The following is a 27,917-nucleotide window of genomic DNA, read 5'->3' on the forward strand; positions in this document are numbered from 1 at the left end:
TAAATATTTATTTATTTATTCTTACTGCTCATATTATAAGGAGAAAAATAGTACCTGTTCAGAGAACTGAAAACTAGGACTCTCTTTTTAATACTTTAACTACTTAAAGTGTCTCTAAAGAAACCTGAGTCTTATAAATTAAGAACTATTAGAAATGAGAATTGTAGGGAGAACCTGAAATGATTGGCTATGTACTTTGTTTCATATAATTGGGTAGAGTGAATAGACAGAGGCAAAAAAATCTGATGGTCTCTAAATAGTTTATTATCATTTTAAATCGTAAAAGGTGATTATTGACTTCAGCTAGATTTGGCTCCCCCTCACCCCCTCCCCCGAAAATCAACATTCTTATTTTAACTTAGAGGAATAATTTATACACACTGTAAGATATTCATCTTTGTATCCCCTTCCCATCCCCAAAGGAACCATAATTTGCTGTTTCTTATTAAAACACTCAGACCATTGTCTTTGGGTGTAGATACATCATAGCTCACAAATTAATGTTTTAATTTTTAGTAAAATGCCATAAATATTGCACAAGTTGACTTGCCCTCTTCCCCAGCAGTATCTTGTGGATACCTTTGTATGTTACTGTGTTGTTTTGAATAGCTACATTTTTATTCCATTGTATGGATATGTTAAATTTATCTAAGCACTTTTTTGATTGAGAGGCTCTCAGCTGTGTTTATACATGCGTGTTTGTGTCTGCATTTGTGTGTGTGTGTGTATGCATAAACTTTTAATTATATGCTTGGGTGCTTTCTTTTTTTGGCATGATGTTTAGAATGGATTTAAATTTCTGAGTTATACAGGATCGGTTTCAAGGATAGAGCAGTTAAAATTTTGAAGACTCTTGCTGGATACCTCTCCAAAAAAAGTATAATTGTATGCCTCTATGCACAATCTGTAAGACTTAAAGCTAATCTCTTCTTTGATGAGAAATAAGACTTAAATGTTGTTAAAAATGAATTTAAGCAAAGTGTTAAGGAAGGGGAAATAGACATTATTTCAGTAAACATTTGGTTACCTATTATGTTCTTTATAGGGTTAGAATATGATGGATATGAACTTTGCTTTTATGAAACTTATATGCCAGAATATACATTTAAAGAAAATATATCTGAAATTCTAACTTAACAGTATCAAAAGAGATGACACAAAAAGCTATAAGCATATATATTTACCAGATATTTACTGATCTTCCTGTGTGTCTAACATATAGTGCTGGGTGGTAGGACTAAAGTGCTTATTAAGAAATCAAATGTAGTGTATATTTGGAAGGCAGCTATGCTCATTACTGTACTGCTAGTGTACACATGTAGTATACATTTGAAGTGAAGCAGTAAGGAGAGTAATGCATGAAGGTAGACAATAAGCATGGAAACAAAATTATTAAAATCACAATAAAGTGTTTTGGTTGAATGGAAAGACAATCTTAATATTGCTTCAGGACTGTTTTGTGAAGCAATTTTATCAGTCGGCCTTTTCTTTGTTGCAATATAGGATGAAAGAGGGGGACCTGTCAATGCTGAATTATCGGGAAAAGTAGATTCAAGCTTACCTGTTCCTCCAGAAGAAAACAAATTAAAAGATGACTACAATGTGAATGTACAGGTAAGATTTGTTCCTTTGATTTTTTAATGATACGGCTTTTCAAACCACTTCACAACATAGAATACATTTATTTGGTCAACATATTGTATATTTTTTTTTCCCCTTTCTTTTTGTGATACCGTGCAACTAGCTTTAATACTAGTCACCTGTTAGGTACTGTTTTTGAGAAAATTCAAAATTACTGATGTAATAGTAAATGTGACCATTTTCCTTGTAGTATAGGTTTGGTTGTAAATCTTTCTTTTTAGGTTCCATTTTGGCTCAGTATAATTACTTATCTTCTGTCGGGTTTTCAGATGTCGGGACATTTTTTCTGACTTAAAGTATTTGTATGTAGAATACAGAGTATTTTGACACCAAAATTTTATCACTTAGTGTGGAATATTAATAAATAATCATTAATAGATTATGTTTTTTCCCCTTTTCTCTCATATTATATCCTAAATGTTATTTTTCACTTTGTATGCCAGCTTTTATGAAATATGTAAAACTAGACCAGAGTGTAAGTTGATCAGAATGCTGATGTATCTGGAAACCATTTAATATCAGTAATAACTGAAGAAACTGGGGATATTTGATCTGGAAGGAAGAAGGACTAAGGAAAAACTAAATCTCTTAAATATTAACAAAAATAAATTTCAGCTTTAAAGAAGGGGAAATGCTTTTTAAAGAAACATAGCCGGAGTTATTTTATGATTTAATTGGGTTATCTAGGGAGAGATAGTACATTTCATTTTAATGAATTTTGGAGGACATTTGGAAAAGATTTATGCATCAGAGTAAGGGAAAAGTGATCTCTGTAGCCCTTCAGTTATACAAGTATCCCAGTCTTGCCATTTTTCATTTTCCTAAATTTTTCTCATGGTATTCTCTTGTTCAAGTACATTGAAGTGCTTACTGCATCTTTAGAGACTTGTGCTGTTCAGTACAGTAGCCACTAGCTACCTGTGGCTCTTGCACATTGGAAATGTGGATAGTCTTAGTTGAGATTAGCTGTTAAGTATAAGATTCACATCGATTTTGGAGACTTTAGTATTAATAAAAGAAAAAAAATAGTGTAAAATATCTTATTAATTTTTTATGTCAAATGATAATGCAATATTTGATAATAATGTGATGGTTCTTTTCTCAAAGCCTCCGTCATAAATTATGCAAACTATTTGTATTCCTTTGCCAACTTTTCATTCCAGTGTAAATTCCTCAAATGATCACATTTTATTTTATTTTCTTATTTTATAAAGAATTTTTGTTTTATATCACATTGTTAATTTTATATTCTTTTATATTGTTTTATATTTATTTTCTTTTATGTTTTAATTTTATATCACAGTCCTTATTTTATATTCTTCTGACTCTGCCTCTTATTTTCTTTCTGTTGCTGTACTGGCTTGTCCTTTTCTTCAAAGTCCTAGTTCTTCTAGTTCATCGTAGTCCTTAGTTTCTCTTTTCTTTGAACTGAGCATGAGTACCTCTCTCTCATTTGATACTCACTTAGTAAGTATTGTCTACTGTGTGCTAGGTACTAGTACTTGCTAGGCACTAAGAACATGAAGATCAAAAAAACATAGTCTGTACTCAAGACAATTATAATGGAATTGAAGAAGAGAAATAAATAAGGGCAATTACGGTGTGATTAAAGTCTATACAGATAACAGTGGAGGCATAGAAGAAGGGGAATGGCTAATTCTATATGGAGTTGGTTGGTGGAGGGAAGTACTTATAAGAGGTTTTCAAAGATAAGTAGGTGTTAAGTACATTTCAGATTATATTTTGGAAGAGTGAAACAGCATACAGGCCTTAAAAGAGCAGCCTTGTATTGCCTTGTAATGTTATTTATACATGCCTTGTATTGTTACTTCTTGATACACATTATCTTCTAAACCACTCAGGGACAAAAAACTATGTGGTACACTATTTTATACTATTTTAATTTATACTATTATATATTAAATACTAGTATATAGTTTTATACTAATAAATAGTAATGCTATTTAATAGATACTGTTTCATGTATTTACATAGGATTTCGGTGTTGCTGTAGGATACATTAAGGTGTAATTATAGTAAGAGAGAAATTTTGTAGGTCCTGATACAAAATAGGAAAGAAGAAAGACAAGCTGCTTTGTCCTGGCTTATGAAATGCTATGACAAATCTGTAGAGCCTGTATTGTAATATGAGATGTATTCCTTAGGATGGTCATGTTAGAAGAAGGGACTTTTATAAAAGTAATTTTTAGTGAACATTATATTGTTACTTTTGAGACATACTTTTTATAATATCCTCTTCAAATAGAGAATTTGTTAATCCCAGCATTAAATATAACTGACTTTTTTAGAAACAGGATGCGGAGTCAAAAAAGTTAAGTCCATCTGTGACTGAAACACTCCCTACAGTTGATCTTCATGAAGATTCTTCCAGTGTAGTTGTGGACAGTGAAAATAATGAAAATATTTCCAGTTCATCTACCTCAGAGGTCACTCCAATCTCAAAACTTGAGTAAGTCATTACAAAGAAAAAAAGAACATCATTAGATAATGACAGAAAAATTTCTTTGATACTTAAATTTGACCTTTAGTCTATATAGTAGACCTATATAATAATGCACCTGTTTTGTGTTTTTAATTTTTTTATTTTTAAATGTAATGATCTTATGGCATAATGAGTATTTATTCTTCTGTCTAACTCAGGGAAGTTGATTGTATCCCAGGCATGAATTATCTGCATAATATAGGTAAAGTGAGATTCTTGTTTAAGAAACATGAAACTTAACTGAATAATCTTTCCTATAATTATCAAAAATTCCAGTGTCAGAGTGTTCATCTCCATTAAGTATTACCATGTCATTCCATTCATAATATGTCTTTGTATGATAGCTAACTTTTTCAAGCTTGATAATAAATATTCAGCATATTTAGATAAATTTGGAATATTTTGGTTTCTTTTTCTCTCTTTTAAAAATGTTTTACACCATTTTTAAAGGCTACTTTCCATTTTCAGTTATTACAAAGTATTGACTCTATTCTCCATGTTTTATGCGACATACTTGAGCCTGTCTTATACCCAGTACTTTGTGCCTCTCACTTCCCCACCCCTGTATTGCTCCTTCCTACACAAAAGGAAAGATATACCCATTTGAATGCAGAGTTCCAAGGAATAGCAAAGAGAGAGAAAAAAGCCTTCCTTAGCAATCAGTGCAAAGAATTAGAGGAAAACAATACAATGGGAAAAACTAGAGATCTCTTCAAGAAAGTTCGAGATACCAAGGGAACATTTCATGCAAAGATGAGCACAATAAAGGACAGAAATGGTATGGACCTAACAGAAGCAGAAGATATGAAGAAGAGGTGGCAAGAATACATAGAAGAACTGTACAGAAAAAGATCTTCATGACCCAGATGATCATGATGGTGTGATCACTCACCTAGAACCAGACATCCTGGCGTGTGAAGTCAAATGGCCTTAGGAGGCATCACTACGAACAAAGCTAGTGGAGGTGATGGAATTCCAGTTGAGCTATTTCAAATCCTAAAAGATAATGCTGTGTAACTGCTGCACTTAATATGCCAGCAAATTTGGAAAACTCAGTTGCCACAAGACTGGAAAGTGTCAGTTTTCATTCCAATCCCAAAGAAAGGCAATGTGAAAGAATGTTCAAACTATTGCACAGTTGCACTCATCTCACATGCTAGCAAAATAATGTTCAAAATTCTCCAAGCCAGGCTTCAATTGTACATGAACTGTGACCTTCCAGATGTTCAAGCTGGATTTAGAAAAGGCAGAAGAACCAGAGATTAAATTGCCAACATCTGCTGGATCATTGAAAACACAAGAGAATTCCAGAGAAATGTCTATTTTTGCTTTATTGACTACACCAAAGCCTTTGTGTGGATCACAACAAACTGTGGAAAGTTCTGAAGAGATGGGAATACCAGACCACCTTACCTGCCTTCTATGAAATGTGTATGCAAGTCAGGAAGCAACAGGTAGAACTAGACATGGAACAACAGACTGGTTCCAAATAGGAAAAGGAGTACGTCAAAGCTGTATATTGTCACCCTGATTATTTAACTTATATGCAGAGTACATCATGCGAAATGCTGGGCTGGAAGAAGCACAAGCTGGAATCAAGATTGCTGGGAGAAATATCATGAACCTCAGATACGCAGATGATACACCCTATGGCAGAAAGTGAGAAAGAACTAAAGAGCCTCTTGATGAAAGTGAAAGAGGAGAGTGAACAAGTTGGCTTAAAGTTCAACATTCAGAAAACTAAGATAATGGCAGGTGGTCCCATCACTTCATGGCAAATAGATGGAGAAACAGTGGAAACAGTGACAGACTTTAGTTTTGGGGGCTCCAAAATCACTGGTGATGGTGACTGCAACCATGAAAATAAAAGATGCTTGCCCTTTGAAAGAAATGCTGTGACCAACCTAGACAGCATATTGAAAAGCAGAGACATTACTTTGTCAACAAAGGTCTATCTAGTCAAAGCTGTGGTTTTTCCAGTAGTCATGTATGGATGTGAGAGTTGGACTATAAAGAAAAGTGAGCATTGAAGAATTGATGCTTTTGAACTGAGTGGTTGGAGAAGACTGTTGAGAGTCCCTTGGACTGCAAGGAGGTCCAACCAGTCAATCCTAAAGGAAATCGGTCCTGAATCTTCATTGCAAGGACTGATGCTGAGGCTGAAACTCCAATTCTTTGGCCACCTGATGCAAAGAACCAACTCTTGGAAAGACGCTGATGCTGGGAAAGATTGAAGGCAGGAGGAGCAAGAGACGACAGAGGATAAGGTGGTTGGATGGCATCACCGACTCAATGGACGTGGTTTGAGTAGGCTTCAGGAGTTGGTGATGTGGGATAGGGAAGCCTGGTGTGCTGCAGTATGTGGGGTCACAAAGAGTTGGACACGACTGAGTGACTGAACTGAACTGAACCGTCCCCATTGGTAGCCACTAGTTTGGTCTCTATATCTGTGCGTCTGCTTTTTTTTTTTGTTACGTTCACTAATTTGTTGTAGTTTTTAGATTTCCCATATAAGCTATCTCATACAGTATTTATCTTTCTCTGACTTATTTCACTTTTAGCATAATGCCCTCCAAGTCCATCCATGTTGCTGCAAATGGCAAGATTTCATTCTTTTTTTTTTGCTGGGTAGTATTCCATTGCACGTGTGGGTATATATATGACAGCTTCTTTATCCATTCATCTGTTGGTGAACACTTAGGTTGTTTCCATGAGTTGGGAATTGTAAATAATGCTGTTGTGAACATTGAGTACATGTATCTTTTCAAATTAGAGTTCTGTTTTTTTTCGAGTACATACTCCAAGGGAAATTGCTGGGTCATAGTTTTAATTTTTTTGAGAAACCTCCATACTGTTTTCTGCAGTGGATGCACCTATTCACATCTCCACCAACAGTGTGCATGGGTTCTCTTTTCTCCACATCCTTGGCCAACATTTGTTACTTAGTCCTTTTTTTTTTTTTTTTGAATTTATTTAGTTTTGGCTGCACTGGATCTTCATTGCTATGCATGGGCTTTCTTTCAGTTGTGACGAGTGGGGATTATTCTCTAGTAGCAGTGCACAGGCTTAGGTGCCCCACAGCATAGGGAATCTTAGTTCCCAGGCAAGAGATTGAACCCAGGTCCCTCCTTTGGGAAGTGGATTCTTAACCACTGTACCACCAGAGAAATCCCTGTAAACTTTTCGATAATAGCCATCTGACAGATATCTCTTTGTGGTCTTGATTTTCCTTTTCCCTGATGATTAGTGATGTTTAAAGTTTCCTTAATTTAGAAAGTCTCTTTTATACGCCTAGCTTCAGCAACAGTACAAAGAACAAAACCCCTTTCTTTTAATAGTATATTAAACATGTCCTTTGTCAAATGAGTCAGCTTATATAAAATGTATAGGACAGTATCTGGCATAGAGTAAGAGTATATGCATGAGTTAGTATAATTTTTATCATTACTACTATTTTTCTGCCTCAGGCACTTTTTAGATATATGCTCTTTTCTAGAATATGAGGGACTGGGTTGAAGGAGTTGTACACAAAGATGGTACAGTTACCATTTAGGAGTTCACCCTGGTAAGGGACGAGGGAACAGAAGACATGCTTAGAAATAATGACAGATTTTAAATTTTTTTAATATTAAACACTTAGTATTTAAGTCTAGATACTATATATCTGAACAGTACATCTCATTTTCTCACTATATTGAACATGATTGTCTAGTGAAATGAAAGTAAGTTAGGGAAAAATACTAAGATATATATTTTTAAAATGAAATTATAAAAGTGCTTTAGGAACTTTAGTGAAGCATTTTGAGATAATAGATGATTTCTTGATACTGTAGGCAATAACTCTAATATTGGCTCAGTTCAGTTGCTCAGTCGTGTCCGACTCTTTGTGACCCCATGAATTGCAGCACGCCAGGCCTCCCTGTCCATCACCAACTCCTGGAGTCCACTCAAACTCATGTCCATCGAGTCAGTGATGCCATCCAGCCATCTCATCCTCTGTTGTCCCCTTCTCCTGCCCCCAGTCCCTCCCACCATCTGTCTTTTCCAGTGAGTCAACTCCTCACATGAGGTGGCCAAAGTACTGGAGTTTCAGCTTTAGCATCATTCCTTCCAAAGAACACCTAGGACTGATCTCCTTCAGAATGGACTGGTTGGATCTCCTTGCAGTCCAAGGGACTCTCAAGAGTCTTCTCCAACACCACAGTTTGAAAGTATCAATTCTTTGGTGCTCAGCCTTCTTCATAGTCCAACTCTCACATCCATATATGACCACTGGAAAAACCATAGCCTTGACTAGGTGGACCTTTGTTGGCAAAGTAATGTCTCTGCTTTGTAATATGCTATCTAGGTTTGTCATAACATTTCTTCCAAGGAGTAAGCATCTTTTAATTTCATGGCTGCAGTCACCATCTGCAGTGATTTTGGAGCCCCAAAACAATAAAGTCAGCCACTGTTACCACTGTTTCCCCATCTATTTCCCATGAACTAATGGGACCAGATGCCATGATCTTAGTTTTCTGAATGTTGAGCTTTAACGACTTTTTCACTCTCCCCTTTCACTTTCATCAAGAGGCTTTCTAGTTCCTTTTCACTTTCTGCCATAAGGGTGGTGTCATCTGCCTATCTGAAGTTACTGATATTTTTCCCAGCAATCTTGATTCTAGCTTGTGTTTCTTCCAGCCCAGTGTTTCACATGATGTACTCTGCATAGAAGTTAAATAAGCAGGGTGACAGTATACAGCCTTGACATACTCCTTTTCCTATTTGGAACCAGTCTGTTATTCCATGTTCAGTTCTAACTGTTGCTTCCTGACCTGCATATAGGTTTCTCAAGAGACAGGTCAGGTGGTCTGGTATTCCCATCTCTTTCAGAATTTTCCACAGTTTATTGTGATCCACACAGTCAAAGGCTTTGGCATAGTCAATAAAGCAAAAACAGATGTTTTTCCGGAACTCTCTTGCTTTTTCTATGATCCAGCAGATGTTGGCAATTTGATCTCTAGTTCCTCTGCCTTTTCTAAAACCAGCTTGAACATCAGGGAGTTCACGGTTCACATATTGCTGAAGCCTGGCTTGGAGAATTTTGAGCGTTACTTTACTAGCATGTGAGATGAGTGCAATTGTGCGGTCGTTTGAGCATTCTTTGGCATTGCCTTTCTTTGGGATTGGAATGAAAACTGACCTTTTCCAGTCCTGTGGCCACTGCTGAGTTTTCCAAATTTGCTGGCATATTGAGTGCAGCACTTTCACAGCATCATCTTTCAGGACTTGAAACAGCTCAACTGGAATTCCATCACCTCCACTAGCTTTGTTTGTAGTGATGCTTTCTAAGGCCCGCTTGACTTCACATTCCAGGATGTCTGGCTCTAGGTGAGTGATCACACCATCGTGATTATCTTGGTCGTGAAGATCTTTTTTATACAGTTCTTCTGTGTATTCTTGCCACGTCGTCTTCATATCTTCTGCTTCTGTTAGGTCCAGACCATTTCTGTCCTTTATCGAGCCCATCTTTGCATGAAATAGTCCCTTGGTATCTCCCAGTTTCTTGAAGAGATCTCTAGTCTTTCCCATTCTGTTGTTTTCCTCTATTTCTTTGCATTGATCGCTGGAGAAGGCTTTCTTATCTCCTTTTGCTATTCTTTGGAACTCTGCATTCCGATGCTTATATCTTTCCTTTTCTCCTTTTCTTTTCGCTTCTCTTCTTTTCACAGCTATTTGTAAGGCCTCCCCAGACAGCAGTTTTGCTTTTTTGCATTTCTTTTCCATGGGGATGGTCTTGATCCCTGTCTCCTGTACAATATCACGAACTTCCGTCCATAGTTCATCAGGCACTCCATCTATCAGATCTAGTCCCTTAAATCTATTTCTCACTTCCACTGTATAATCATAAGGGATTTGATTTAGGTCATACCTCAATGGTCTAGTGATTTTCCCTACTTTCTTCAATTTAAGTCTGAATTTGGCAATAAGGAGTTCATGATCTGAGCCATAGTCAGCTCCCGGTCTTGTTTTTGCTGACTGTATAGAGCTTCTCCATCCTTGGCTGCAAAGAATATAATCAGTCTGATTTCAGTGTTGACCATCTGGTGATGTCCATGTGTAGAGTCTTCTCTTATGTTGTTGGAAGAGGGTGTTTGCTATGACCAGTGTGTTCTCTTGGCAAAACTCTCTTAGCCTTTGCCCCACTTCATTCTGTATTCCAAGGCCAAATTTGCCTGTTACTCCAGGTGTTTCTTGACTTCCTACATTTGCATTCCAGTCCCCGATAATGAAAAGGACATCTTTTTTGGGTGTTAGTTCTAAAAGGTTGTGTAGGTCTTCATAAAACCATTCAACTTCTTCAGCGATGCTGGTTGGGGCATAGACTTGGTGTGATATTGAATGGTGTGCCTGTGCTGGGGTCCAGCCCCCGCAGGATCCAGGGGAACCTGAAGGAAAAACAGCATCGGCGGATGATTTAGAGAGAGATAAGGAAAGAATATTGTAGATAAGAAAATAGAGGAGAGAAAGAGGCTGATATTCCTTGGTTTACATAGAAAGCCAATAAAACTTCGAGACAAGAAGTTTGCCCTGTTCATGGAGGCCACAGGTGCCTTCCCGGTCTTCCGAGGGAGTGAAGACGCAGAGCGTCTTCCCGTTCAGGTCTAAGAAACCTGGGCAGATAAGTGAACGCAGGGAGCCTCTGTGCTCCAAGGGATCAGCCTGAAAAAGAGAGAAAAAAAGAAAAAAAAGAAAAACATGGGGTGACCAAGCTTCTTCAAGCGAGGCCCATTGTTTCTATTTTTAAAAGGGTCTTTTATACCTTTACTTGTACATAGAGGGAAATGAAAGATGCAAAGTCATACAGAGTCAGCCCAAACATTATATCTGTTTTGGCTTTATCGAAACCAGGATTTTTCTGCAAACCTTTCCCATAAACAATATTGTGTACATTATCTTCTGGCCTTGGTGGTCTGTGAACAATTTATGACCCTCTTTTGATAAAGGCTTCTCAACCAGAAAACTTATTTTCCCTTGAAATGTTTTTTCTTATATTTCTAATCTATGTCAGCCTCAAAAAGTATTAAACAGAGTTACATTCTCAGGAAGCAAAGGGTAGTGAGTTACAAGAAAGAATCAATTAGCTCAGAAGTCTGATGTGGTTAATTTCAAGGCTACACTTGTTGTTTTTACTTTCCAACTGTGTTAACTAATGCACTCCCAGGTGCACAGTGGATAAGAGATATGGGAACTTAGCAACAAGCATTGGCCAAATAATGAAATCCTATGCCTACACTACTCTAATAACTTTTAACTCTATGAAAGGCTCTATGTTTTAGGCTTTCCGTGCCTCTCACAGTTGGGAGGCTGTAAATAATCACATGTGTAGCTGCAAGAGTCTGGGTATATCTGCCAAGCAAGCTAAAATGCTAACAGAGGGGTTTTGATTGGAAATAGTCTTCTCATGTCCCGGAGACTTATTAGCTATAGTCCTAAGCTGATTTTCTCCAGAGAAAGGTGGTCAGGAATAGCCCCCTGTTAATGTCGGAGGAGTTGGTGAAAGTCATGAAATAGTAAAACAGACAGATTCTGGTTTTGGGGTAGATGTTCGAGAAAGCCTAGGGAGCCCGTTGAGTTCTGAAGCCTTGCTTAACAGTTCTCTTTCACATGACCTTGTCATGGGTGGGATCTCCCGTGGTGGCTCCCGGCAGCCTTGGAAACGAACTGAGATAATTCTGTCCTTTTTGAGATTGCATCCCAGTACTGCATTTCAGACTCTCTTGTTGACCATGATGGCTACTCCATTTCTTCTAAGGGATTCCTGCCCACAGTAGTAGATATAATGGTCATCTGAGTTAAATTCACCCATTCCAGTCCATTTTAGTTCTCTGATTCCTAGAATGTTGACGTTCACTCTTGCCATCTCCTGTTTGACCCTTCCAGTTTGCCTTGATTCATGGACCTAACATTCCAGGTTCCTATGCAATATTGCTCTTTACAGCATCAGACCTTGCTTCTATCTCCAGTTATATCCACAGCTGGGTGTTGTTTTTGCTTTGGCTCCATCCCTTCATTCTTTCTGGAGTTATTTCTCCACTGATTTCCAGTAGCATATTGGGCACCTACCAACCTGGGAAGTTCCTCTTTCAGTATCCTATCATTTTGCCTTTTCCTACTGTTCATGGGGTTCTCAAGGCAAGAATACTGAAGTGGTTTGCCATTCCCTTCTCCAGTGGACCACATTCTGTCGGATGTACTAATAGAAGTGAAACATGAGAGAAGATGCATTTAGAATAAATAATTTAAAGATCTTATTTTTGACAATATTAAATATTAACCTATAATATTTTGTTTTAAATTTTGGTACTTAGCTATTTAGAGGCCAGGCAAGGGCACCAGCACACCAGGGGTCTACAGTTCACATGTTTTAAATCTTTCCACAACTTACAGTATGTGAATTCTTGAAAACTCTCCGTAGAACTATAAAGCATTTTTTCCTGGCTTGGATTTTTTTGGAAATCACTAATATCACTTTTAACTTATGCTGCATTATGTCCATTAAATTGTCAGATCGTCTTTTTTGTTTCTGTTTTAGTGAAATAGAAGACTCTGGTACTATCCCTATAGCCAACCCAGGGGAAACTGAGCAGTCTGAAAATGATTGTGATGTTGGTGAGGCCCTTGATGCAAATGCTCCAGTTGACCAACCTTCCTTTGTCAGTTCCCCTGAAAGGTGAGCGTGAGCTGTTGTTTGTCTTTATATGATTCTATGATAAACGGCAGTGTCACCTTTGAGTAGACTTTGGTGTATACTTAATTCAATTTTATGATTGAGAGAAAACTTACTTCTTTGTGCTCCTTTCTTGGTTTACTTTTTATTCATGTATACTTCTTATAGTTTGGATTTGTGTGTACTTGTTATTCAGCTGAAATTTATTGATTTAATATGCCTTTTGATTTCAAATAGCCTTGTCGGCCAACATATAGAAAATGTGTCATCTTCACACGGCAAAGGAAAGATAACAAAGTCAGAATTTGAATCAAAAGTTTCATCAAGTGATCAGGGTGGTAGTGATCCAAAATCTGCATTGAATGCTTCTTCAGATAATTTAAAAAATGAGGTAGGTAAATAACATGCACTGTCTCCTACAATTCATTATACAATTCATTTTTGTTTTTAACCAGTCTTGTAATTTGTTAATCATATTTGCCATAAAGTTAGGGGGTCAATAGTTAGTGATCAGTGAATCTGCATTCATCACTAACTAAACTTCATTCTGGAGACCTAACTATCATTGGGCTAACTGTTTCTACAATGCTGCGTATAAATGTAGGAAATCAACATTTCATAGTCTGAGATCTTGTAGGAACAATTTTCCAGTGAAACCAAGTCAAGTATGTGTTACAGTTCAGTTGTCAGATATCACAGGCATAAATAAAATTAGACAAACATTACAAAAATGTCTTCTTTAAGCTATTTAAGTACCAAATGTAGAATTCAAGCATGGCAGCTAGTTTTGTCCAAGATTTGCTTGTTCGCCTTGACCATTCACAGCAGTGTCTTGCAGATCCTTGAGGTAATAGGGATAAGCTCTTCCACTCACACAGTGTGGAACTGAGGTGAAGTGTGCTCCCAGAGAGCAAGTGGTTACTTCGTGAAACTATTGCCAATGTAATGTTCATACATAAAGTTGTCCCAGGTGTGACCTCTCTTTGGTTATGTTTACATATAAATGGTTTTCTGCCACCATAGACTGTTTGGTACCAGATGCATAAAGTCCTTTTTTAAGCAATTTTTAAAGAGAGCCTTATAGAAGTTATGATTGTTTTAAGTATCTTCAGACTATAATTCAGTAATACAGGATTAAATTTAGGCTCTTCAACTAGAATTATTTTAAAGGGACATTCTACTCTTTGTTATTTGTATGCAAAATACAACTAGACCAGCTTATATTAACGAATATGATTCTTAAAGGCAAGGCTCATCCCTGTATAAGAGCTTTATTTTCTTTTCTCCTTTTGAGTTTTACTTTGACTTCATGTAGAGGCCAATACACAGGCCAGTATAGAATTTCCTGAAAGAATGTTGGCAGAGAAGTATATTCCCTTCATCTAAGAAATAACTAAATAAAGAGAGAAAGGCCACTCAATGAACTTAACAAAAACAAAACGTGGAATTGGAGTTCAAAATACTGAGTGCCACGTCTGTATTTGTTTGTTTCTCATTCAACTGTTCTGTTCTCCACTTTTTCCTTTACATATTTTCTGTGAATCTGCATTCATCACTAACTAAACTTCATTCTGGAGACCTGACTATCATTGGGCTAACTGTTTCTACAATGCTGCGTATAAATGTAGGAAATCAACATTTCATAGTCTGAGATCTTGTAGGAACAATTTTCCAGTGAAACCAAGTCAAGTATGTGTTACAGTTCAGTTGTCAGATATCACAGGCATAAATAAAATTAGACAAACATTACAAAAATGTCTTCTTTAAGCTATTTAAGTACCAAATGTAGAATTCAAGCATGGCAGCTAGTTTTGTCCAAGATTTGCTTGTTCGCCTTGACCATTCACAGCAGTGTCTTGCAGATCCTTGAGGTAATAGGGATAAGCTCTTCCACTCACACAGACTTAATTGGGCAGAACTATTCTGAACTGGATAGTGTATAGAACTACTGGACACTTTGTGATAAAATTCATTCTCTGATAGTTTTTCTGGAGTATTAAATAATTTAGGAAGTAATTAATTCAAAATTCCATTCCTTTGCTTGTTATAATGCTTTGCAAAATAATTTTATTGTGTTATTTAGTTTTTATATTTGTTGCTAAGAGGTGAGAGTGATTGCTCTGCCTGGCCCTCAAAGAGTGTGTGTGTGTATTCTTACTTTTTATTGTATTTCTTTTAGTATTTGGGCTTTACTCTCAAGCATCTCAACTAGATTAATTTTTATAAATATTTGTTTATTTTCTCACTTAAACTAAATTTTTGTTTAATTTTTAAATTAGTGTAATGTTGGTTTTTTAGTTTTATTTTCTGTATATTATTTTTTAAATAGCTACATACTTTTATAAGCTTGTGTGTTCTACAAAACACTCCCAACATGAAGGTTGTGGAGGAACCAGTTTGCTAGTTTGTCTTCCTAAAGCGAGATTATGGAAATTTGTGTTGGTGTGTTATACTAATATACAAATTAGCATCAGTACTCAAAAATGTACCCTAATATGAGATTTGTGCCATTTACTGAAGTGAGTGAGTGAATGAGTGATAGTCTGTCAGTCATGTCCAACTCTGCGACCCCCATGGACTGGAGCCCACCAGGCTCCTCTGTCCATGGAATTCTTCAGGCAAGAAGACTGGAGTGGGTTGCCATTTCCTTCTCCAAGATTTATGGTCTAAATAGATTTTGTATACTTCTCAAGGCACTATTAGCTTTCCTGGTGGCTCAGACGGTAAAGCGTCTGTCTGCCTGTGAGGTGGGAGACCCAGGTTCGATCCCTGAGTGGGGAAGATCTCTTGGGAGAAGGAAATGGCAAACCACTCCAATACTCTTGCCTGGAAAACTCCATGGATGGGGGAGCCTGGAAAGCTGTACAGTCCATGGGGTTGCACAGGGTTGGACACGACTGAGCTACTTCACTTTCACTTTCAAGGCACTATTAATAAATGCATTATGTATTGTTTTAGGGAGACAGAAATAATGTTAAAATGAAATGAACATCCTTGCATACATTCTTCCAATTAAGGCTAAAATGACAGATTGAATTGTATGCCCTCTCCAGTTACATTTCTTCTCTCCGCTTCAGATTTAACCACTATCTTGAATTTGGTTTTTTTTTTTTTACATTTTAGAGCATATTTTTAAGCTTATTCAAATATTCATTGCTATAAACAATATATACGATTACTTGGCAAATTTTGAAACATAAAATGATGTCATTTTAAATATCATTTTACTCAACATTGTTTTTGAGTTTTATTTATTCTTTGTTTTCACTGTTATATTTGATTCTACCACAATTTACCTGTTCTTCAATTCGTAGATATTTAGATTATTTCCAATTTTTTTTGACATTATGAATAGTGCTGTAATAAATGTCTTTATGCATATTTTCTTAGGCACATATGTATGTTTTCATTGATAATTATACTTAGGAGTTAAATTATTGGGTCATAGAGTATGCATATCTTTAATATTGCTAAATGTCACACTCATTTTGGCAGTCTCATAGATGTCCATGGCTCAACAGGCTATCACATTTTAACCTCCGTCAGATTGGTATAATTTATTATCTTTAGTTTTCATTTGCATTCCCTGATTTTACTGAGAGTGAGCCTTTTGTATTTTCTCTTTACTCAGTTGGCTGTACCTCTTCCACTTTTCCCCATTATTGATTTGTAGGCAGTATTTATGGTTAGTAACAATCCTTTGTTGTCTGAATGTGTTTCATATATTTCTGTCTGTGGCTTATTGAACTGTGTGGTTTATGGTCTTTTGATATATTTAATTTTCAAATTTTAATCTAGCCAGATGTATCAGCCTTTTAAAAAATGATTTCCTTCATCTTGCTGAATCCTGGTATAGCCTGAATCATGAAGATATCTTTTCAATACTTTCTTTAAAGCTTTGCTTTTCACATTTAAGTTTTTACAGCTGCCTTAAAATTTTATATAAATGATACTTTTATTTTTAAATTTTTTATTAAAATCTTTGGTGGCTCAGCGGTAAAGAACCCACCTGCCTAAGCAGGAGTTGCATGTTCAGTCCCTGGGTCCGGAAGATACCTTGGAGAAGGAACTGGCAACCCAGTCCAGTTTTCTTGCCTGAGAAATCCCATAGACAGAGGGGCCTGGCAGGTACAGTCCATGGGACTGCAAAGGGTTGGATACCACTTAGTGACTAAATAACAACAGCAACAATAGCTGATTGATAGTGCTGTATAAGAGTTGGACACTACTGAAGTGGTTGAGCACGTTGTGTTACTTTCTGTTGTATAGAAAAGTGAATCAGTTGTATATATATGTATATCAACTTTTTCGTCAGATTTTTTTCCATATAGGTTATTGCAGTGTTCCATGTGCGATACTGTAGGTCTTTATTAGTTATATAAATGGTACTTGTTATTAAAGATTTAGGAGAAACAGTATGCATGCTTAGTTGCTCAGTACTACATCTAAAATTAGCTTGCTTTAATATATATATTATTTTAATGTAGATTTTAAGGTGGGTTCACAACAGTTATAGTCTCTGTACAGTTTTTGTTTGGGTAATTGTTGGCTTATGAAATTATATAGAGTTTTTTAGAACCCATGCTAATATTGCTAACATATGAAGGGATTCATCCTGTGATACTCAGGTAGAGAAGGTTTTAATTCTTCAAAGAGAAACTCAGCTTTTAAGTTAAACCAGAACTTTCCTTTGTATGTTTTTGTTTTTTTCCAGAATACTATCATTCATTATAAAATTGGACTTCTAGTTTAATTTGACAGAAACATTTGTATTTACTACTATAATTTATTCTATTTCCTCTGTATTCTTCGAAACCTGAAATCTATTTATTTTTGACATTTCTTTCAGAGTTCTGATTATACAAAGCCAGGAGAAATTGACCCTACACCTGTTACAAATTCCAAAGACCCAGAGGATATACCAACATTTGATGAATGGAAGAAGAAAGTTATGGAAGTAGAAAAAGAAAAAAGTAAGGAAGCACTATAATGGAATTTTTTTTAAGGGATTGGTTTAAATACACAGTTTCTCTTCTTAATTGTTAAAATAAAGTAAAACTTCTGAAAACTTTTTAAAGGTGAAACTTAACAAATATGCTTTTGGTTACCCACATGGAATTTATCTGTGTCTGTCTTATTAATCTTAATTAAAATCCATTATTGTAAATTATTAAACAAGGCTAAAATAAGATAAAGTGGGCAAAAGCAGTGATTTTCCATCTCAGTTTATAGGAGGAAAGTTGAAGCATGGAAAGTTCTCAGTCATAAACTGTAAACAGAATTGGACTAAAGTATTACACTTTCTCTTTGTCATTGTAAAAGTCTCAGAGTTAAAAATTATTGTTGGGGTTAGTGATGGATAAACTTCTATCCTTAATACAATAAAATGTATATGCAAAAGTTTTGATTCTCATAGTAAACTTCGTTTTGTGAATTACACTAAGCATAAGGCAAGTAATGTGGATTTTTGTAGTTAATTTGTTTACTAAGGATATAAAGCTATTTCATATGGGTTTTTATTAAAACTTGGACTCTAGATGGCAGCCTGTTGTTCTTGAGATTGTTTGCTGTGGGTATTTTCAATCATAATCATCATAGATATGTGTTCATAATAAGGTTTGTCTGCAGGTCAGTCAATGCATCCATCTTCTAATGGAGGTCTACATGCCACAAAAAAGGTCCAGAAAAATCGAAATAATTATGCTTCAGTAGAATGTGGTGCCAAAATTTTGGCAGCTAACCCAGAAGCCAAGGTACTTAAGTGTAAAATTCTTCTATACATATAGGAAGCTAGAGATTTTATTAAATATAAGCAGTGGTTTCCTGGAAACTGTATTTTAACATGAGCTATTTTCCTAATCCACTAATAAGTGCAAGATTATGCTTTAAAAGACATAATTTCTTACATGAATTCTTAGTGTATTGGTTGATGCATTGCACCATTTGTTTTTTTTTAAGAGTAATTATAAGTTCCCAGCCAAATTGAGAAGAAGGTCCAGAGATCTGCCATATACCCACTGTCCCCACATGTGTTAGTCTGCTCCATTACCAATATCTCCCACCAGAGTGGTACATTTGTTATAGTTGATGAATTTATATTGACAGATTTTTATCCCCTGAAATCCATAGTTTATGTTAGAGCTCACTCTTACACATTCTGTGGGTTTGGATAAATGTATAATGACATGTATCTGTCATTATAGTATCATATAGAGTATTTTTACTGTCCCAAAACTCCTCTGTGCTCTACCTATTCACTTCTTTCCTCCAACTTTTGACAGCCACTAATCTTTTCACTGTCTCCCTAGTTTTATCTTTTCCAGAATATCATATTGTTGAAATCATACCATATGTAGCTTTTTCAGACTGACTTCTTTCACTTAGTAATATGCATTTAAGTTTCATCCATGTCTTTCCATGACTTGATAGCTCCTTTCTTTTTAGTATTGAATAATACTCCATTGTCTGGATGTACCATAGTTTATCCATTCACCTGCTGAAGGGCATATACTTGGTTTTTGAACTTTTAAAACCTGTGTTTTAAAAGGAAATAGCTAATAGGAAAAATCATTTTGCTTCTATAGCAACAGATGTTTAATTTTAGTTGTTTTATTACAAGCCTTGCTTAGCATAGTATAGACAAAACTTGTAAATTTTAGCTGCTGTTATGCTTTCTTCCCAGGTATTTCAGTCTCTTAGGTATATTTTAAGATCTAAAAATAAAGAAAACCTAGAAAACTTGAGAGTTGAAATAAGTATTTTTCTTTAAGTAATTTATTCCCTTCCCCCTTTTTGAAAATAGAGCACATCTGCTATTCTTATAGAAAATATGGATCTTTATATGTTGAATCCTTGCAGCACTAAAATTTGGTAAGTAATATAAAATTTAATAAAGTATGCTTTATATATATATAAACCATTTATGTTAGGGTTAGATTGATTTGTTCATATAGTCACTTAATAAGCATTTATGATTTATTTATATGTCACTTAATAAACATTTATGATTGGTGCTGGTACTATACTTTCCTTAGGTCCTGGGGTCTAAGGACCTAAAATGTCTTTCCTTTTAAGGATGTCACTCAAAATTGACAGATCTAGTTCAACAGTTATCAAATAGTATGAAAAGTATGCCTGAAAAGATACTATAGAAAGAGAGATGATATATAACTGCAGAAGAGAATGAGCTTGCTAGAAGAGGTGATTTATGAGCTGAATCTTGAAGAATTAATTCCTTGAATTCATAAGTAAGTCACAGATAAGGGAGACGGAGGTATTCAGGAATTGTAAGAAGAAGGGGCCAGCACTAATAGGAGCGAATGTCTTCTGGGCAGCTGTAAGTAGGAGCAAACTGAAGAAGCTGTTTTAGTGATTACAAGAATAGAGGTAAAACTAGAGTAATCATGAAACATGAGCCAGGAGACTCAGTTTAGCAGCAGTTAGGCCATTCATCCTATGTATAATACAGCTTAAAAGTTTCTGAGGTTTATCTTAAAGACCATGGAGGGTAGTTTTAAGTAAGGTAGTTTTAAGTAAGTTTGTTTTAAGTAAGGAAATGATATGACCTCACTGGCATTTTGGAAAGGGTTATCCTCAAAAGATGGCCTACAGCATAATGCAGTTAGAAGCAGTGAAACCAGTTAGGAACCTACTGTCATAGCTCATGTGGAAAATAAGGGCTTTAATTAAGGCATGGCAATTTGGGTAAAGAAGAGAGAGGAAATCTGAAAAATGGTTATAACAGTTAAAATTGACAGCTTTTGCTTACAAATTGGATGTGAAGAAGACAGAGGCATCCGGTAAATCTCCCTGGATTTTGGCTTCATTGCTTCAATCTAATTCTTCCATTAACTAATAATATAGACAAAGAAACTTATGGGGGATATATGGGGAAAATAATGTTTAATATGCCAACAGTTTTATTAGATTACTTGATTTCGTTGATCAAAAGCAGCTGTTTTAAAAAAGAATTGAGGTAAATCACCACCATTTTACTGACTGATTAATGATGTAGTGTAGTCACTAAGTCGTGTCCAGCTCTTTGCAACCCCATGGACTGTAGCCTGCCAGGCTCCTCTGTCCGTGGGATTTCCCAGCCAAGAATACTGGAGTGGGTTGCCGGTTCCTTCTCCAGGGGATCTTCCCAACCCAGAGATTGAACCTGCATCTCCTCCTTGGCAGGTGGATTCTTAACCACTGAGCCTCCTGGGAAGCCCGTTTTCCTCTTTTAGATAATTGTTTATTCACACTTTTCCCTCTGATTTACAATAATACATTTATCATAAAATTCTCTTCTATATGGGAATTTGTTTCTATACTCTTTGTCCTGTTCCTTTGGTCAGTTTATCATTACCTGCAGAAACACCACACTCTTTAGCTTTATAAATCTTAATACCTGGTAGGGCAGGTTTTTGTACCATATTCTTCAGGACTGACTGGGCTGTTCTGCCGCTGCTTTCTTTCTTTTTTTTCTTTTTTCTGTTAAATCTTAGACTTATTATATTGAGTTCCCCAGGTGTCCCATTGGATTTTGTTTGTGATTGCATTGCATCTTTTGCTGACTTTTAGATATTGAGTTTACTTATCCTATATAGGGCATATCTTTGAATTGTTTTTAATATCTTTTAATTATTTTTTTTTAACTTTTCATGAAAGTATTGTGTATCTTTTCTTAAATTCATTTGTTGGTATCAGCAGGAAACTAACACAACATTGAACTACAGTAAAAATTAATAAAATGATGTTTTTTTGTGTTTAGATATCCAGTTATTTTTAATATATGAGTCTTAGATCCAGCTTTTTTTATAGTCTCTTATTTTAATAGTTTATATGTAGAATCTTTGAGGATTTCTGTATAGAAAATTATAGCTTCCCTACATATTTTTCTCCTTTTTAAAGTTTTATAATCCTTTTTATTATATTTTACTTTCTTTTTGTCATCACATGCTGGCTAGATCATTGAGAAAATTGTATGTAGTGATAGTAAGCAGTTTCATCTTATTCCTTATTTTGAAGGCAGTGCATCTAACCTAATACTTATAAGATATGTGTTTTGTGTTTTTTTTTTTTTTTTTTAACTGAAGTGTAGGTGATGCTAGTGGTAAAAAAACCCATCTGTGAGTGCAGGAGATGTAGAGATGCGGGTGCAATCCCTGGGTTGGGAAGATCCCCTGGAGAAGAGTATGGCAACCCACTCCAGTGTTCTTGGCCAGAGAATCCCATGGACAGAGGAGCCTGACAGGCTACAGCCCATAGCGTCACAAAGAGTCAGACAAGACTGAAGCGACTTAAAGCACAGAGCTGATTTCCAAAATTATATTAGTTTCAGGTGTACAAAATAGTGCTTCAGTATTTTTCTTGATTATATTCTATTTAAAGTAATTACAAAATAATGAGTATATTTTCCCATGCTGTACAATATATCGTTGTTGCTTATTTAGTCTGTGTATAGTATTTTGTGTCTCTTAATTCTGTACCCCTATCTTGTCCTTCCCCTTCCCTCTGCCTCCTGTTAGCCACGAGTTTGTTTTGTTTTCTTCTTGTCTTCTTTGTCATGGGTGGATCGACCCTAAGTTCATGGGGTCATTTCTGGGCTCTCTGTCCTGAGCCGCTGATCTGTGTGTCTGTTTCTGTATCTACCATGCTGTTGTGATTACTGTAGGGTTGTTGTATAATCTGCAGTTAGGGAGCATGATATCTCAAGCTTCTTTTTTCTCAAGATATTCTAAGTTTGAATCTCAACTGTAAAGCCTTCCATGCCTCAGGGAAGATGTTAATTTTAAATTAAATATGTGATTTCAAAAATAGCACATTCATGTGGCTCAAACTCAAAAAGGTGTTTAAAAGAGGTAGAGGAGCTACAATGAGAAATATACTTCCAATCTGTCATCTGTCTTCCTATTCAGTGTTAAATTTTTAGATACCTTTTAATTTTCTTTATGCAGAAACAGATTTTATTTATCTCTCTGTTTTCACAGCAGCATATTATACATAATATTTATCACCTTGAATTAAGTTTTAACTTAAAAGTTTCTGGTCATGTTTCTATTTCATTCATACATAAAACTTTTTCTTTTTTTTTTTTGATAACTTCGTGAAATTCCATTATATGATTGTACCAAGATTTAACTAGTCTTATGTTGATAGTATTTGGGCTGTTTATAGTAATCTTTTGCCATAACAGACAGTTATTATAAATAAGCTTGTGCATGCCGTGTTTTATACTTGTGTGATAGATGACAAGGTTTAATTATATTAGAAAAAAAGAAAAAAACATATTTAAAAGAAGTAATTATGAGACTGCGTGCTAAGTTGCTTTAGTCATCTCCGACTTTTTGCAACCCCATGGACTGTATAGCCCACCAGGCTTCTCTGTACATGGGATTCTCTAGACAAGAATACTGGAGTGGTTTGTCATGCCCTCCTCCAGGGGGTCTTCCTGACCCAGGGATCAAACCCTTGTCTCTTAAGTCTCCTTCATTGGTAGGTGGGTTCTTTACCACTAGCGCCACCTGGGAAGCCCATACATGAGACTGTATAGGTTTTCTGTTTCTTCTCAACTTAGTTTTAGTAAATTAGTTTGGTTAATTACATTTTTCTAGAAATTTATCTTTAATCCATTTTGAAGGTTTTTGTAATGAAGTTGTTTATGGTATTCTCTCACAGTTAAAAAATCTTTTCTTTGTACCTTTGCAGATAAGTCTAAGGTCAGCTTTGTTCTTTCTCAAGATTATTTTGGCTATTTGGGGTATTTTGTGTTTCCACATAAATTTTAGAGTTATGCATTCTAGTTTTGTAAAAATGTCATTGGTATTTTGATAGGGATTGCATTGCATTTGCAGATTACCTTGTGTAATATGTTCATATCATCTAAATTTTGACACGTGGTATTTTATCAATGTACTCTTACATTTGGGTCTGCTACTTTACTGATCTTTTAAAATTTCTGACCTATTAAGAGAAATATGTTGAAATTAGATGTGTCAGCTTTTATACGTAGGTTTTACTAAAGATGAGGCTTAGATGAAAAAGCATTTTAAAATCAACCTTTATGAGGCACAATTACATATGTACTATTAATTTTATATATATTATGAGTGTTTACTACTTTAATATAAGTTTTAGAAATGTTAAATCTTCTTGGTGGATTGACTGTACACCTGGTAATACATTTGTCTAAAAATTTATTTTAATAGTATCAATAATATAGCTCATATCTTCTTAGAAATTGAGAACTTTGTATGCAAAAGAGGTAGAAAAGAATTTGCCTTTTCTTCTTAGTGCTCTTTTAGATTTGTAAATAAAAAGCAAAATCTGAGTCTGATTTTCTTTAGTTTCCTCTCCCTGGGTTAGTAGTACAGTGTTTAGGCTTTGGAGCCAGATAGATGTGTCTTTTAACTTTTAACTTTGTTACTTACTGGCTAAATAACTCTTTAGTTAGGGCTCTTGATTCTGCCTTTTTAACAGAGATGAATGAACTGTGGTTTGAAAAAGATAGTTAATTTTCTCTGACACAAAAACCTCAAGTTGATATGTGGGGCAGGGGTATAATAGAAAACAATTAAAGGACACATTTACCTTCTGTCATGTTTCTCTACCACTCCCGAGATGTTGTCCCTGCCTGCATTGCTGTGATGATTTCTTCCTATCACATCCTCATTGTGACCTGTCAGGTGGGAGAAAGCAGAAGTAGAGGTAGCAGCTTCCTTTTGAAGGCTTAACCTGAAAGTTGCACTGGAGACTTCTACCCACATCCCATCACTATAATTAAGTAACATTGCCAAGACTGGGAAAAACAGTCTTTGATTATGACTGTATGCTTGGCTACATCTTTGGAGAGGGGAGCAAGTTCTGTTTTAAAAAGGCAGAAAGGAAAAATGTGAAGTAACCAATTGAATGATTCTGTAAAATAGAGATAATCTCTTATGCATTTTGGTTGTAAGAATTAAATCAGAGCATGGACATAAATCATCTAAAATGGTATCTGACACAGACTAAGCATTTAGCAACTGTTTACTTTTTATCAGGAGCTGTTCTCTGAATTGTGGCTGTTCTTACCATCTTCTGGAATTCAGTTCTGTTGCTCCCCAAACACAATATATTAATTGTAATGCTTTTGATTTAACATTTACTTGTTAGTGTATATAATCTCATTTGATATAATAATTAGTTTATTAAAGTATTGATTAGAGTCCTAGATATCATGAGTATTTCTTTCCTCAAATGCCATGCTGGATGTAGTTTTATGTTATACATGTAGAAACATACTGTTAATGTTTTCCTAAATAGCAGTATTTTGTGGCATCTTTTCCAGGTCCATGATACATATCTCAAATATCATTTTCTTTTCAAAAATTTCACACACATGATTTCATATAGTTCCATAATAATACCTGCTTTTCTTTCCTTACCCCTGTTTGCCATCCCCTGTTCCACCTCCCCACTGGTAACCGCCAGTTTGTTCTCTATACTTGTGAGTCTGCTGCTTTTTTGTTTTATTCACTAGTGTATTGTTATTTTTAAAAACAGTTTTATTGAAGCGTGACTGATGTATAAAAAACTACATGTAAAATAAATTGTAAAATGTTAAAGTGTACAATTTGATAAGTTTTGATATTTATTCATCTATGAAGCCATCACCACAGTGAAGATAATAATCTGTCTCCCCCAAAATTTTCTTCATGCTCCTTTATAATTTTTCCCTCCCGCCCCTTACCCCCATAGCAATTACAGATCTGTAATTTCTGTCACTATACATTAGTCTGTATTTTCTATGTTTTTATATAAATGCAATATATAGTTTCTAGTATTATTTTTAATAGCTCTTTGGTATTTCATTCTGAATGGGGCCATAGTTTGTTATAGTTTCTAGTACCATTTTTAATAGCTGTTTGGTATTTCATTGTCTGAATGGGGCCATAATTTGTCAATCAATCCTCTATATTAAACATTTAGATTGACTTCCCTCCCCACTAGCCCTCACTTTTATAAACTGTGCTTTGATATATTTATTAAGATGCATATACAAGGGTGATGATTTGGAGCTGTGTGTCCATAGATTAAATTTCTAAGAGTATATTGCTGAATCAACAGCTGTGGTACCTTTTGAGATAATATGGCCAAACTGCCCTCTAGGCTAGTCAGGTTACACTCTTACTAGTTGTTCTTTGTCAAATCATTCCTCCAGGAATGAACTTTGTTATTAGAAAAGAATCTTTATTAAAAAAATACTGTAGGACAAAATCAGTATTTTTTTCCTACTAATGCTATGCTTGGGGAATACTTACAGGTGTTCTTTCTCAAATCCTCTTCCTTCCTTACATTTTTTGATGAATAACTTAATAGAGGTCTAGTTTATATAAGTTGTTAATGTCATGTTTAATATGAATTGTTATTCTAGTTGGTTTATCTAAATAATTGTCTTGTGCTCTTTTTAAAGGTTTGTTATTGAACTCTGTGAACCAATTCAAGTAAAACAGTTTGATATTGCAAATTATGAATTATTTTCTTCTACTCCTAAAGACTTTCTGGTTTCTATCAGTGACAGGTAAATTCTAAAGCTGGTTTCTGCAGAGTTAATATTGGATTTTCAGATTAAAAACTTTAAAATGGGTCATGTTTTAAAACTTTAATTATTTTATTTTTTGTTTTAATCAACTTGTACCCATTTGTAAGAACAGTAATAATACTGTTGTAGGGTAGTCATTTGTTATTTTACATTCATTAGCTTATATAGTGCTTATAACAACCCTCTGATATTATTCCCTTATGAGACGAAACAGAGAGAGATTAAATAGCCTATCTACGTCACGTGATTTGTGAGTTGGACAACCAAGATTCAAACATAGATCTCTATGATTTTGAAGTCCTTACTTTGAATTATTACGCTGTGTTGCTTCCAAACATTTCTTTACAAAGTTATTAAGAACATATATGAGAAAAAGAAAAAAAAATATATGAGTATTTCATTTTACATCATTTTATAGCATATGTTTTTGTTAAAGTATATTTTAAAAACTTTGGTATATATGTGTGATTATAAGAGAAACATACATTCTAAGGAATTTGGTAGAGAATCCCAGTTCTATCAACCAAAGATACCTGTGTTAACATTTTAATATGTTCCCTTCCAGTCTTTTATACACACTTATATGTTTATAGTTCTATCAAAAATCAGTTTCGATGCTTACATCTTGAGAATATCCTTTTTTTTTGTTTTAAACACATTATTTTTAATAAATACTTGATATTTTCCTCCAGATGAAGGTATTAGTTCATTCCATAAATGCTTTTTGAGTGCCCGCAATGTACCATGTAGGATGCTGTTATTTAATCCTTCTTTTATTATTGACTGTTAAGAATTTTCTGTGGTGTTTCTTCCCCTACCCTACATTTAGCATTGCCTATATACAGTTTTCAAAATGGTTTCTCAAGATCTCTTACTCATTTTTCTTTAGCTAACTTTGCTCAAGTCATTTCCTTTTTCCCTAAGCTGTAATTTTCTTACCTGTCAAATGAACGTGTTCAGCTATGACAAATAAAGTGTATTTTTTTTAATGTGATAAGAGAATACTCGTTACTTTGAGGGATTCTCTAAATGCTGTAGTAAAGAAAAACAGTAGTTTGGGACTTTTACATTAGATTTCCTTTAAAATCAGAAAAGCTATGTAAGTGCTGTGAAATTCAAATATGATATTAGAGGATTTTTTCTGTTTCCCTTTCAACTAGTACTTATGCTTTATATCATCGCACACTTCAGTTCAGTCACTTAGTCGTGTCCAACTCTTTGCAACCCCATGAACCGCAGCACACAGGCTTCCCTGTCCATCACCAACTCCCGGAGTCCACTCAGACCCATGTCCGTTGAGTCAGTGATGCCATCCAGCCATCTCATCCTCTGTCTTCCCCTTCTCCTCCTGCCCTCAATCTTTGCCAGCATCAGGGTCTTTCCAGATGAATCAGCTCTTCACCTCAGGTGGCCAGAGTATTGGAGTTTCAGCTTCAACATCAGTCCTTCCAATGAACACCCAGGACTAATCTTTAGGATGGACTGGTTGGATCTCC

The 27,917-nt window shown here is 35.3% G+C and overlaps 1 protein-coding gene across 7 annotated transcripts in view; it reads left to right on the plus strand.

Annotated features, from left to right (window-relative positions):
• The window catches only part of SUCO (SUN domain containing ossification factor), an 88,846-nt gene that overhangs the window by 20,302 nt on the left and 40,627 nt on the right, over positions 1-27,917 (plus strand). For 4 of the 7 annotated variants that reach the window (XM_069545665.1, XM_069545666.1, XM_069545668.1 and 1 more), the window contains exons 3-10: positions 1,504-1,614; positions 3,951-4,111; positions 12,720-12,857; positions 13,092-13,245; positions 17,704-17,827; positions 18,471-18,607; positions 19,657-19,724; positions 26,293-26,400. In XM_069545665.1, coding sequence (XP_069401766.1) covers positions 1,504-1,614; positions 3,951-4,111; positions 12,720-12,857; positions 13,092-13,245; positions 17,704-17,827; positions 18,471-18,607; positions 19,657-19,724; positions 26,293-26,400 — 1,001 coding nt within the window. The remainder of the gene's footprint in view (positions 1-1,503; positions 1,615-3,950; positions 4,112-12,719; positions 12,858-13,091; positions 13,246-17,703; positions 17,828-18,470; positions 18,608-19,656; positions 19,725-26,292; positions 26,401-27,917) is intronic. The other 3 variants (XM_069545667.1, XM_069545670.1, XM_069545671.1) reach the window with 1 other exon arrangement.

This window comes from Ovis canadensis, chromosome 12 (assembly GCF_042477335.2).
Source record: "Ovis canadensis isolate MfBH-ARS-UI-01 breed Bighorn chromosome 12, ARS-UI_OviCan_v2, whole genome shotgun sequence".
NCBI lineage: Eukaryota > Metazoa > Chordata > Mammalia > Artiodactyla > Bovidae > Ovis > Ovis canadensis.